At 34.5% G+C, this 13,503-nt stretch overlaps 1 protein-coding gene across 1 annotated transcript; it reads left to right on the plus strand.

Annotated features, from left to right (window-relative positions):
* Positions 1 to 8,301: 8,301 nt before the first annotated feature.
* On the plus strand, positions 8,302 to 9,911 carry LOC102605432 (uncharacterized). The gene is made up of 2 exons (XM_006353042.2): positions 8,302 to 8,622; positions 8,834 to 9,911. The coding sequence occupies exons 1-2, from the start codon at positions 8,306 to 8,308 to the stop codon at positions 9,702 to 9,704; spliced, it is 1,188 nt and encodes a 395-aa protein (XP_006353104.1). The 5' UTR covers positions 8,302 to 8,305; the 3' UTR covers positions 9,705 to 9,911.
* Positions 9,912 to 13,503: the final 3,592 nt, after the last annotated feature.

Consider the following 13,503-nt stretch of genomic DNA (forward strand, 5'->3'; position numbering starts at 1 on the left):
TGGTCAAAGGAGACGAAATGGACGAGAACCCCTTTAAAAACCTTCTATAATAGCTAGTCAAACTCAAGAAACTCCTAATATCAGTTGGAGATGTGGGTCTAGGGCAATTCTGCACTGCCTTTATCTACTGAGTATCAACTCTAATTCTATCACTGGAAACTATATGGCCCAAGAATGCCACAGACTCCAGCCAAAACTCACATTTCGAGAACTTAGCATACAACTCCATATCTTTCAAAGTCTAAAGAACTATTTTGAGGTGACTAGCATGATCTTCTTCATTCCTTGAATAGATTAGTATGTCATCAATGAAGACGTTAGCAAACATATCTAAATAAGGTTTGAATACTCTATTCATAAGGTCCATGAATGATGAAGGTGCATTAGTCAAACCGAACGACATAACCAGAAACTCATAATGACCATAACGGGTCCTGAATGTTATTTTGGGAATATCACACTCCCTTACTTTCAACAGATGGTAGCCAGATCTAAGGTCTATCTTCGAAAAGCAAGAGGCACCCTGAAGTTGATCGAAAAGATCATCAATTCTCGAAAGAGGATACTTGTTCTTGATGGTAACCTTGTTCAATTGGTGGTAGTATATATACATCCTAAGGGAACCATCTTTCTTTCTCACAAATAAGACTGGAGCGCCCTAAGGTGAGACACTTTGTCGAATAAACCCTTTCTCTAAAAGATCTTTCAACTCTGTTGGTGCCATGCTATATGGCGGAATAGAGCTATGACGAGTTTCTGGAAGAATGTCTATGTCGAAGTCTATTTCTCTCTCAAGAGGGACTCCGGGTAGATCATCTGGAAAGACTTCTGGATACTCTTTTACTACTGAAACTGACTGAATAAGAGGTATCTCAACACTAGAGTCATTAACTCGGACTAAGTGATAGACACACCCCCTTGGAAACTAACTTTCTCGCCATAAGGTACGAAATAAAATGACCCTTAGGCACTGCTGAACTTCTCTTCAACTCTAAAACTAGTTCACTGGAAACTGCAACTTGACTACTCGAGTTCTACAATCTATTGATGCATAACAGGCATGAAGCCAATCCATACCTAGAATGACATCAAAATCTACCATGTCTAACTCAACTAAATCAGCCATGGTAGTCTTGTGATTGACGGAAACGGAACAATCACGATAGACTCTTTCTTCTAGAATAGACTCACCATCAGGTGTAGAAACACTGAAGGGCTCAAGAAGTTGCTCAGGAAGAAAATCAAAATTGAAGACTTGGATCATAACAGTGACAACATCTGGCGAATCCTCTTTCTCTCGGCGACTAGCAATAGCATAAAGATGATTTCTTTCTCCGCCTGTCCTTGAAGTAGCTCATCTAGATGTAGGTCTATTTGGTGGCACAACTGAAGAAGAATAGGCTCTATTGCCCCCCCATTACCATTACTCTATCTGCTCTTAGGATACTCTCTCATAAAATGACCATTCTGGCCGCACTTGAAGCAACTAGTAGAGCCATCACGACACACCCCTGAGTGGCTCCTACCATATTTAGCACATGCATGAGTCTTAGTACCCCCCTTGTGCCTTACTACCTTGCAAATGCGCAGGTCTAGCTCTAAAGTTCTGAGAATTCTGACTATTGTACTCACATTTGTTCCTTGGTGCAGGTGCACTAACGGATGATGAAACAGGTCCTTTCTGCTTATGTTGGAAAGAAGACCGGTTCGCATTACTCTTTTGTTGCCCGGATTCATTCCTTGATATCTTAGCCCTCTTATTCTCAAACTCTTCTCTATCCTTCAGCTGGTTCTTCTCAACTTGTTGCACATGGATGATCAGCCTTGCTATGCCCATGTAACCTATTAACATGGTTGCCTTACTTTTCTTACTTGACATACGAGTCAACCCAACTACGAATAAACTCATCCTGCTCCTCATGTCAGCAACCATCTCTTTGTTTCTCTTAGCTCACAAGGATGGAAACGCCTAATGAAGGCACTCTCGACCATAGGTCAGCTCGAAATCGATTACTTGTAAGCATGAGTTAGAAAGAGACTTTTATAGAGATACACTCTATCGCACGAAGTGAGTATGAAAGAAGTGAAAGAATTCCTAAATGTTGCAACCTCCTAATTATAGATATGGCGCGCTTCACACTGATAACTAGGACTCTACAGACATAGCTTCATAGACTCCCTAGGACTCTTGAACTCTGTGCTTTGATACCAAGTTTGTCACGCCCTGAGCCTACACCCTGGACGTGGCCGGCACTCGAGAACCATTGTTGGCCCCAAGCAAAACCTTGGCCTGGCTTACTTAACTCAGTAGAAGACTTAACTCAACAAGATAATCTCAAAACATAACATTTTATTGATATAAAACTTAGCCAAAATGGCAACTGTAGTCTTTAAACAATATCTGAATGATAATGTAAAGACAACTGAACTACTAACTGTCTATGAAGCCTCTAAAACAAAGAGGGATGTTGGGACAAGACCCTCGATCATCCTAACAATGAAAATACTGAAAGCAAAGTAAAAGAAGTCCTCCGGAATGCAAGGAGGCTCACAAATCTGACTCTGAGTGCTCTACTGGATCAACAAGGCGCTGGGTGCTAATCCTGGTTACGTGCGTCTACATCATAAGACGATGCAGGCCAACTCGCATCAGTACATTGAATGTACGAGTATCTGAGTTGGAATGCTAACACAACTTAAGCTTGAAAGGAATCTAAAAGGAACACTTACCTTGGCTCTTCTCAACTCATGAATACTTAAACTTAAAATAAAGCAACGAAACACAAGCAATATATGAAAAGCTTTGTAAAACAGTAAAAGCAACTTAGTTTGTTAAAGAATATGCAATAACAAACTCAATGTTACTCATATAATAAATTAATATAGTTTATGTGGGAGATTCTCTAACCGACAACCACCACTATGAGTCTAAGTGGTGACACAACGTCTTACCCACGCTGCCAGAACTGTCCTATACTTTGCTGTCATATAGAACGCTTAACTTAGTGGATCCACTAGCTTATGCTAAAAACATCTTAAGGAGTCATCTAAAAAGTATGATCCTCCGTGATGGCCACATGGTTTATGGATACTTGAGTTAATATGAACTCGCATTCCCATATCGGTGCTCAATACTACTCCCAAAATATACTTAGCTCATATGTTTTAAAAATAAACTTCTTTCTTTGGTTTGAGATAATTACTCAAAACTTAGCTTAAAAGCTCTCTTGAAATCAATTTTCCATTTTCTTGCTCAAATGTGAAAACATTTATAAACTCTTTGGGAATACTTAGTTCCCTTATAGTTTTTTTTTGAGAAATGAACTCAACTCTTTACTCTTTGCTTAACTTAAAACTTAAGTCTTAAAAAAAAGTTAAAATGTTTGTTAAAGACTTTTGAAAACTTTAAAAACTTTGCTTGACTGGCTTCTTAACTTCTAGACTTGACTCTTAACTTCTCTTGACTTTGATCCTAACTTTCCTTGAATTGGATAATGGATTCAAGGTTCATGATCTCATGTTTATGATGATTTCATGATGTTTAGATATACCTTAAAGTGTTGGAATCAACTAGCAAATATAGGTACATTGCTAAGGAACAAGTACAAAAAGATGGGGGAAGAATGGGAAGAACTGGCGCTCTGAGAGGCGCGGGGTGCCAGCCCTTGAGATTCAGGGACCAGAACCCGACATTCAGGGACTGCTTTGGGGCGCGTTGGCTGGCACGGCACCCCACCCCTTCCCCAGGTGTTTGACGACTTTTCTTCTCCGTTTTTCAACTCTAAACCCTCTAAACTTCAATGGTTCCTTCCCAAACCACTTAGAATCATTTATACCCTCAATATATGATAGATTCAAACTGAAATTACACCCGGAAACATGAATCAAATCGCAAGAAACTGTAACAACACAACCCACAAGAATTCAAACGAAACCTTCAACAATGTTCATCAAGAACTCAATTTCTAAACTTTCAAAGACTTAAATTCGCTGAATTAAATCATGGTTGGCGCATGGGTGAACTAACCCAATGATATGTGATCTCACATACCTTGTAGGGATCACCCCTGATGAAATCCACAAGCTAACCTCGATGAAATCGACGAATCTTGAACGTTCTTCTCCTTTCTCCTTTTCTCCAAGCCCTAGCATAAAATTCACTTTTCTAAACTGACTAAAATCTGACTTTACCCCAATTAAACTACCTAAAAACGAATTAGAATAATTAGGTAAGGAAAAGACTAAATTACCCTTCCAAAATCCGGGTTAGACTTTCCTTAATCCAACAGTCAACTCCCAAAGGGCATAACTTACTCATACGAACTTGGAATCGCGCAAACTCAATGGCGTTGGAAAGATCATTCCAACCATATCTGTAAGTATACCTAACTCATCATGGTCTAGGAGTTATGGTTGTTTGAAGTTGACCAAAACTCAACTTTTCCTAACTTAAACAAATTTCCAGATTTTCATTCTTTCCAAAAACGACTATTTCCAATTATTAGCTTCTTCTTAGTTATTTCAAATTGCGCGATGTTACAGATATTTTAGTAAGGTGGAAATTAAAAGAGTGTTATTCCTTTTGAGTGTGTAGTAGTCACTTTGAGTATTGTATTCGTGACTACACAGTATAAAATTCCTTATATCAGTTGCTCATCTTGGCCCGTGGTTTTTCCCTTATTTAGAAGGGTTTTCACGTAAAATTCTTGGTGTCATTATTTTCCCATTTTATTTCCATTATTTTGACCATATATATTTTTGTATTTAGTCCGTGTTTTCCCAACACTTTCCGCAACAAAAAAACGAGTTTTGGCAAGTCAAGTGAGTTTTTTAAACTAATCCCACTAGTATTTTAGTTGTTTGAGGTGCATGTAACCAGTACTCAATGTGATTAGTTAGGTAGTGAGAAGTTAGATTTTGATGAGGTGATGTCCAGCTAAAGGGTTTTAACTATTTTAAATACGTTTTGGTGTAGTTTGAGGTGATTTGAATTTATGGGAGCATATATTTGATTTATTGAAAGGGTTGCATGGACTGTGAATTCGATGTAAGTGAGACTTTAAGCTTTAGTGCTTGCTTTTCAAACCTACTTTGAAAATTTGTTTTAAGTTACTAAATACTAGTGCTTTGTCAAGCTTTAGTGCTTGACAAAATACTAAATATTCTTTTATAAGTTATATGTGGTGTGATATTGAATATCCTTCTTCATTATCGTAATATAATTACTAGGGGCATACATAGTTATTGTAATATGTTAGGGGCATGTTTATGTTGCCATAATATGTTAGGGACCTTGTACTTGCTGCCGTAGTATACTTTGGGGCATTATATATGTTGTCGTGGACTTGTCGGGGTGCTAGGTCGATCTCTTTCACTGTCGTTTATGACAAGTCTTGGGTGTAGATTGAGTTTGAGACGTTTAGTGTCATTTTTGAACATTTGTTTGGACTTGTTGATCCTTTTATTATGAGATGTTTTTGTGCATATTGTTATGTGTTTGTTGTGTAGATGTATTTTTCTAACACTTGATCCAGGGGTTTTAAAGTAGCGGGTCGAAGATCTTACTGAGTTATATTTATATATAACTCACTCCTTACTGCATGTATATGCAGATACCATTGCAGAGGGTGAAAGTATTGGCTGACGAGTTCAGTCCCGTGGATTCTATTTTTAAGGTGAGCCTTCGCATTGTTCGTGGAGGCTAGTGCTTCATCGCTATCTATTTATAGCTTATGACTTCTTTTCTTGGGGTTTGCATGCTCGACAGTTGAACTCATGCAACTCTAATAGATGTTCCATAGTTTTATTGTGGAATTTGGGCTATAAATATATTATTTAAGAGTTTGTTTCTTTTTCATGAATCGATATACAATTTTAGTTGGATAATGATTTCGTCTTAACGAGTATTGATGAGCTTTTGAGCTGTACATATTTTATCTCATTGCTTAGATAGTTTGGGTAAGTGTATGGAAATTTGATTCTCCTGACAGGTGGTGTACTGGTGTTAGTGGGTGTCAATCATATCTAGACTGTATTTTGAGATGTGACACAAGGACTCTGATACCAATTTTATCATGGCCCAAACTACCGTGACTGACACCCACATTAACCTCCAAGTGGGCGAACCAATGTTAACACCCTAAGTCATGCAACATGTAACAATTCCAACCAAAATATGAACAAAATAAAGTCTAAGTCTTTAAATTGAACAATTTAATAGAGAAAATCCAAACAAGCATCCCTAGAATTTGAAAGGTTGTCGTACTAAAATATTCATCTAAAACATCTAAGAGTAAAAGTAAATAAATAATAACTAGGAAATTCATAAAGAATCCTAGTTGCTTAAAAAATATATTTAACGGTAATTAAGTTATTGTCGTTAATTAATTGCTTCTAAAGATCATTTTTAATGTGATGAATCCATCCGTGTGGTTAACCCTAGGAGAGCTAGGGAATTGTTTGTGTTTTTCTGATGATAGCTATACAGTACATGTTGGTATATGGTGGATTAAAAAGTATGAAATAGCTTAATCATGGATTAAACGTCGCATGGTAATAGATTGTATTGTGCGTGATATTCGTCACAATAATTTTGGATCAATCATAATTTGGAATGATGAAGAAATCTTGATGCAGAGTGAACGTAGCACCCAACTAGTTTCTTATAACCCAAAGAGAAGAAGATTAGGACTGTCAATGTTAGATACATTCCAAGTTTTTATTCGCTCAAAACTGTCATGGAGGACAACTTTAAAATCACAAATATTTATTCGGAGACTTAGATAATTTAGTATTTGCTTCCTTCGGGATATAATGTTTAGCTTCTGCGGATGCTTTTTAATTCAAATATTTAGGCTTGTCAGTAAACGTTGTTTCAATAGTTTAATAGAGTTCAAAGTATCAAGGAAATTTCTTCCAACCTTCTCAGAAACAACATGACAGGGTATTATGATTAAAAGTTGCTTACTCTCCATTTCGTACACTATAATAAAAAAGAGATATTTAGCAGCAATAGATTCTTCTTTAAGCGGCAATATTTATTGTCGCAAATACATTTAATAATAATTGAGCTTATGTCATTATATTCAGAATCGCTAAAATCTTTATCGATATTTATATAACATTGTTATACTTACTCATATTTCGTATAGCCACTAAATAATTGCCCCAAAATCCTTTATTTATTGTAATGATATTTTCCGTTGAGTTTAACTGCAATACATCAACATTAGAAAAGAAAATATATACTATTAGATTACTTAAACGAAAAATAAAGGTAACGGTCCATGAAAAAATTAGACTAATAAACAAAAAATAATACATACCACCTACTACAATTTATTAAAATACATTGATAAGGTAAAACTTCTTTACATTAACAGAATATTTTAATATTATAAACAATAAATTATTCTTTTTAGCTTTGACTAATATGACAAGTTGTTCCTGACTTCAATTTAAAAATTAAACAAAGATCATGATCTCCATTATTATCTTAAAGGAATAATAGCACTTTATCCCTCAGTTGTTGATAAATTGGTATTTTGGTCCTTATGATAATTGATTAATCTTACTTAACTAAAATATATATTTTTAGCCTCTTTATATAGAAAATGATTGTTTTATCATAACAAATTTGTGAGTGTTTTCTAGAAAAGAGGTAAAAAAATGTATATTCCAGTTTATTGAAAGTTAAATGTATTAAATGTGATATTAAAAGGACCAAAATCATAATTTACCAATAATTGAAGGACCACAAATGCTATTTAACCTATTCTTTTTAAAATAAAAATACAAAAGGTATAATACATCAATATCTTCTTTAACTTGGTCTTAATTGGTATCTATGCCCTCCAACTTTAATTGTGCACAAATAGATACTCAAAATTTGCATAAAATTGAACAAGTAAACACACACGTCCTACATGATATAAAATGCATAGGACGCTATTTAGGTTGCAAATTGGTCAAGTATGACGCATATATCTACTTATTCAACTTTATATAAATTTAAGTGTCTACTTCATACGCACACCCAAAATTAGATGGCATAAATGCAAACTGAAGCCAAGTTAAAGGGTATGTTTATCTATTATGCCAATACAAAATGTAGAACCTTTGTTGATTGCTGCAAAAAGTCCACATAAAACTAATAAAATCAAATCAATTTTTTTTTATCAACATGTTGATGACTAGTTGGTTCTTTATTTATGTAGCTATAGGAGATTATGAACATGTTCTTCAAAGAAAACTTTTAGACAGAAATTGAAAAAAGTTTTAACAGTTTTTTTTTTTTTTTGGTGAAATGTATGTAACAAGGCCTCTTTCTTACTACCAAAAGAATCCAGATGCACTTTTATTACCTCCTGAAGGTCCAAATTCAGGTTACTTAGTGATTCAAGATGAGGAATCTGAAACATATTGCTGTTTTGGACATTGCAAAAATCATGATATGATGGACTTACCTTTTCCTCAGAACAAGAAACTAACCGTTCGATACGAAACTAGTAATGGTGAGAACAAGATTATTCTTAGGGAAGATGTAATGTTCATTCCAGTTCTTAATAAGCCATTGTCTTCAAATCAGTATTTTGCTATCAAACCTCATGGAAAAAGCAAAGGGTATGTTCTTTTTATGGCATATTTAGTGTATAATTATGTGATTTGATAATTGATTCAAGCTAGTAACAGGGGAAAATTACGTTGTATATATTAGGTTATCATTTGAACCCCTTCGTGAAAATTTTGTTTCTGCTAGAGTGTCACTAGCTAGTGTGTTATAAATAGTTAAAGAGTTCTTTTGATTAGTACTTACACATCTGATATTTTGTAGACAAGCATTAACTTGTTCAAAGGAGGAAGATATGCAAAATTTCTGTTTCTGTAGATGTGTACGAGACGTTAAAACGAAGCCACTAGATCCAGAGGAGGCATATCAGCAATTTGAAATTTGTCTATATAATACAGGTTGCAATGGTAGAGGTAGTTTTTTTGCCAAGTCTCTTACACCAGATGGTTTCCCACCACGATTTCTTAGGCGAAGAGGTTGGCATCTTCGTGCCAAAACTCCTAAAAATTGTGAATTATATGATGATGCTCAAGGCCTAAATGCTAAGTTGAGGCAACAACTTCCGGACTTCAATTTTACAACGTCTTGTAAAAGTTCTGAAGTAGTTGTTGTGGGGAAATGGTATTGTCCTTTCGTGTTTATTAAAGACGGAATGGTTCTTAAAAAACAAATGGAGAGATCAATGTTCTACGAAATGACACTCGAGCAGAGATGGGAGCAGTTTTTCACTTGTCAAAATGACAAAATCAATGTAGGGAATTCAGTACTCGTGGATGTTGCACTTGACACAGAGGTTGTCCTTATTGCCGGAACTAATAAAGCAACATGGGATGATAAAAACATCGTTGAAGGAGTAATATGGTTTAGAAGCTATGATAAAGATGGAAATGAAGTAATGAGTTTGGGATTGAGACGAGAAATAGTTCAAAGAATGAAGTGGGAACAAGAAAGAGGAGGATGGAAACAACAAGGGAGGATAAACCAAGTTGAAGAATACAGAGAAAATAGTAGTGGATGGAGAAGATTTAGTTGCTATGTTTTGGTTGAGAAGTTTGTGTTGAGAACAATGGATATAAGCTTAGTGATGACTTATGATTTCAAGCACATTGACAAGGTTAAGAGCATATGGGAGTGACCATGTATGACACCACATTAGTGTTGATGTTTCTGTTTAATTTTTCACCTAGTATCTGATCCCTGCATCATGGCCCAACTAAATGCAGATTCATGTTGGAAGATTCACATTAGAGTGCAAAGTGCTCCCAAACAAAAGTGTTTACTTTTTGTCCACGCGTGTGACAATATTCTGGATAAAAGATTTAAATTATATATATTGAGAATATATCATATTCTGTCATTGTAATTTAACAATGAAAAATGCCATGAAAAATTATACTGCACGCAGAATAAAGACTATCAATGTCATTTTTATAGCTTTCAACTCATAAGAAGAAGAGCTAACAATACTAATAATCGGACAAACTAAGGGTGTGTCGGTAATTAAGGAGGAAAATATTTTAAAAAATATGTTCTCGATTTTTTCATATATATATATATATATATTTGATCAGCCAAATTTTTGAAAAATATTTTATTCCATACCGAACACACCCTAATTAATCAGTAATCAATTAGAAATTAAACCCTATTTGGGGTGAAATATGTGTTCTCCTCAATTATAAATTTCTCCAATTATTTATTATACTCTGTGACCAAATATTATTATTGCATTGGCCTTGTTTGGCCTATAACCGTAAAGATATTCAAGGTTACTTGTATAACATCACAACTGGGGAAACAAAAGCCTTGCCATTCGCACTGGGTTATAAAAAAGAATGGGATCATCAACAATTGTATCTGGGATATAGAAAGATACAAATTGCTTCATGGTCTTATTTACTACAAGAAAAGGCCATGTTTAAAGATTCTAACTCTAGGAACTAACTCATGGAGAATAATTTGTGAAAAGAGTTAACAATAGATGTTACTCTGATCGTGCCTTCCTCAATGGGGTACTTTTTTGGACTAACCTTAAGCTAAGTATTATCGCCTATTTCAAGTTAACAGAGGAGTAGAATGGAACTCTTTCACCTCCACAAAAAGGTCAAGTGAGAGAAATTCAAACTGCGTTGTGGGGAAGCTAATTGTGTGCACCCACCTCACCAACTGCAATTTGACTCTGGTCCGAATTTGATGGAGAAGAAAGTTGCCTTTCATGAAGCGGAAAACATTGACGAAAGACCAGAGAATCCAAAATTTATTTTTGCAACATCGAGTCTTATTAGCACCTCAACATATATTATATTTGGTGTTCCCCAATCATTTCTTGTCAAAACTTATTAGCGGGTTTGCTGAAAACATCATCCCATTAACATTTATTGACATTAAGTAACATTTATTGACGTTTAGTTTTAAGAGTCTTCGAGAATTTGACATTGATAGGTATATATGTCGCCAATTTATCAGATTATAGTTTCGTTCTACTTTGATATCTATTAGATTAGATATCTACACTTGTCATTTTACCAAGATACATGGATTATTTTAAAACAAGAAGAGTTGTCTAATATAGAAGCAGGTGCTCCTTTTTATGCTAAGTCTCTTGCACCGGATGGTTTTCCACCACTATTCGCGCCAAAACTTCCAAAAATTATGAATTATATGATGATGCTCAAGACGTAAATGCTAAGTTTAGGCAACAACTTCCAGATTTCAATTTCAGATCATCTTGTGAAAGTTCTGAAGTAGTTGTTGTGGAGAAATGATATTGTCCTTTCGTGTTTATTAAAGATGGAATGGTATTTAGAAGCTATGATAAAGATGGAAAAGAAGTAGCAAGTTTAGAATTGAGACAATAAATAGTACAAATAATGAAGTGGGAGCAAGAAAGACGTGGATGTGATCATGTGAACATCAAGGGAGGATTAACCAAGTTGAAGAAAACAGAGAAAATAGTAGAGGATGGGGAAGATTTAGTTGCTATGTTTTGGTTGACAAGTTTTACGTTGAGAAGAATGCATAAAAGGTTGAATGGTCAATATTTTAGAATTTTGAATTAAATAACTCAAATATTCATATTAATAAAAGGTTGAATGGTTAATAGTTTAGAACTTTCAATTAAATAGCTCAAAAATTTATATTAATAAATAAAGTTTTTACATACCATCCAAAGTGAAATATTGTGAACACATGACTAACATGTTACTAACTAGAACTAATTCTCAATTTTATATTATGTGCAAGCTAACTAAATGTTTTACGTCATTTAAGAATATTATGTTAAAAGCAACAAATATGTAAAAATAAAATACTACAACTTTAAATTATTTTTTTGTGTGTGTATATTTTATATAATTAAGGCCTCTTGTTAAAATTTTATTTTATATCACTAATTTATTGACACATCTTGTCTATGTCTTGCAAAGTTGAGGGCTAGATTTTCCACTTTCCTTTTAGAACATGTCGATCTAATCGATTTTTATGATCCACTCAATTCTGCAATTTTTGAAACAAGGAAGAATCAATTTCAAAATCTCGATGTGGGAGTACACATGTTATTACATAATTTCAGAAAAAAGAAAGAGCCTAGTCCCTCAACAAATTGCATATAAAAAATATTCCCTAATTTCACAAAGTATAGAAAATTCAAGAAGTCAAACACTACAGAGAGAGCGTCAGAACTCTTACAAAGATAAGAGTGATTTTATCTAAACTTCTCTAGCTCATCTAGTCAGGTATAGGGTATAGTTTGATCATATGATTCCATAAGCTCCAAATTATTCTTTTCTTATAAAATATTTATTATTCGTTTATAGATCTAAAGTTTATGCTGTAGAAGCTACCATCGGTTGTTGGCCTTTTATCTGCATCTTTCCTCGTAAATTGACATATTTTATAAGAGAGTGAATGAATTGTAGAACACGTGCACAAAATACACATGAATTATTCTCAATAATTAATCCTTTGATGTTTTACTTCCACTTGGATTGGGGCACTACGGAGGCTAGAAAATCCTTTTTAGAAAAAGTGAATACATCACATTATTCTTCAAAAGGGCAAACCTTATTTGGAAGGAATTGATATCTATGACAAGGTCACACACTTTCGAAACTCATTGATCAAAAAAAGAAATTTTAAGTTTGAAACATTAAGTGTATGATCTCCTTTACATAAAATTTATATTTGCTAGTGGTTGATCGACCTATTATTATAAGTTACCTGTATTTACCTATCTAAAGTACTTTCTTCATTATATTATATGTTTCATTATTAATATAACTTACCCATATTTACGTGTCTTAGTACTTTCTTCATTCTATTATAATTTTCTCTTTTTACTTCCCCTGTTCTAAATTGTCCACAGACCACAACATTTCTTTCACGAGTTTAAATCCTATAATAATTATACTATGGTATACTTAATCATTATTAGATCACTTAAAACGATGCTACCAATAATAATTCATAAAAGTAGAATTATTAATCAGTCAATTTCATATTACAGTTCTTATCTGTGAGTTGATGCGGGGTATCTAGTAGCAATCTCTTGAGATGGATGCTCATCCGTGAGTTGAGGCGGGGTGTCTAGTAGCAATCTCCCTATCCCATAACTATGTGCCCACATAGGTTATTAGCTTGTGGATCCACCTAAGCTAAAAGTAATGTTCCTACCTTAGGCAAGTAGGAATCCCTTATCGGGTGTGGGTAACACCGAGATTTGATGAATTTGCTCACATGGTCTATGTCGGTTAAGGCTTACCTCTATAAAGAATGATAATGAACTATGGCTTCTCAAGAATGCACTACTTAGTGTGGGTGGGGTTATGGGACTTCATCCATACATTGCACAAGTAGGCTTTGAGAGGGGCTATGATGTGTTCCTCTAATGTCTTAATGTCTAATGAATAAATGTGCTCTTAATGAAGCTAATGAGA

This window comes from Solanum tuberosum, unplaced genomic scaffold (assembly GCF_000226075.1).
Source record: "Solanum tuberosum cultivar DM 1-3 516 R44 unplaced genomic scaffold, SolTub_3.0 scf00146, whole genome shotgun sequence".
Lineage (NCBI taxonomy): Eukaryota > Viridiplantae > Streptophyta > Magnoliopsida > Solanales > Solanaceae > Solanum > Solanum tuberosum.

Coding starts and splice junctions, on each gene's coding strand:
- LOC102605432 (XM_006353042.2), top strand. CDS start 8,306: ATGTATGTAACAAGGCCTCTTTCTTACTACCAAAAGAATCCAGATGCA. Junction 8,623..8,833: donor CCTCATGGAAAAAGCAAAGG/GTATGTTCTTTT, acceptor GATATTTTGTAG/ACAAGCATTAACTTGTTCAA.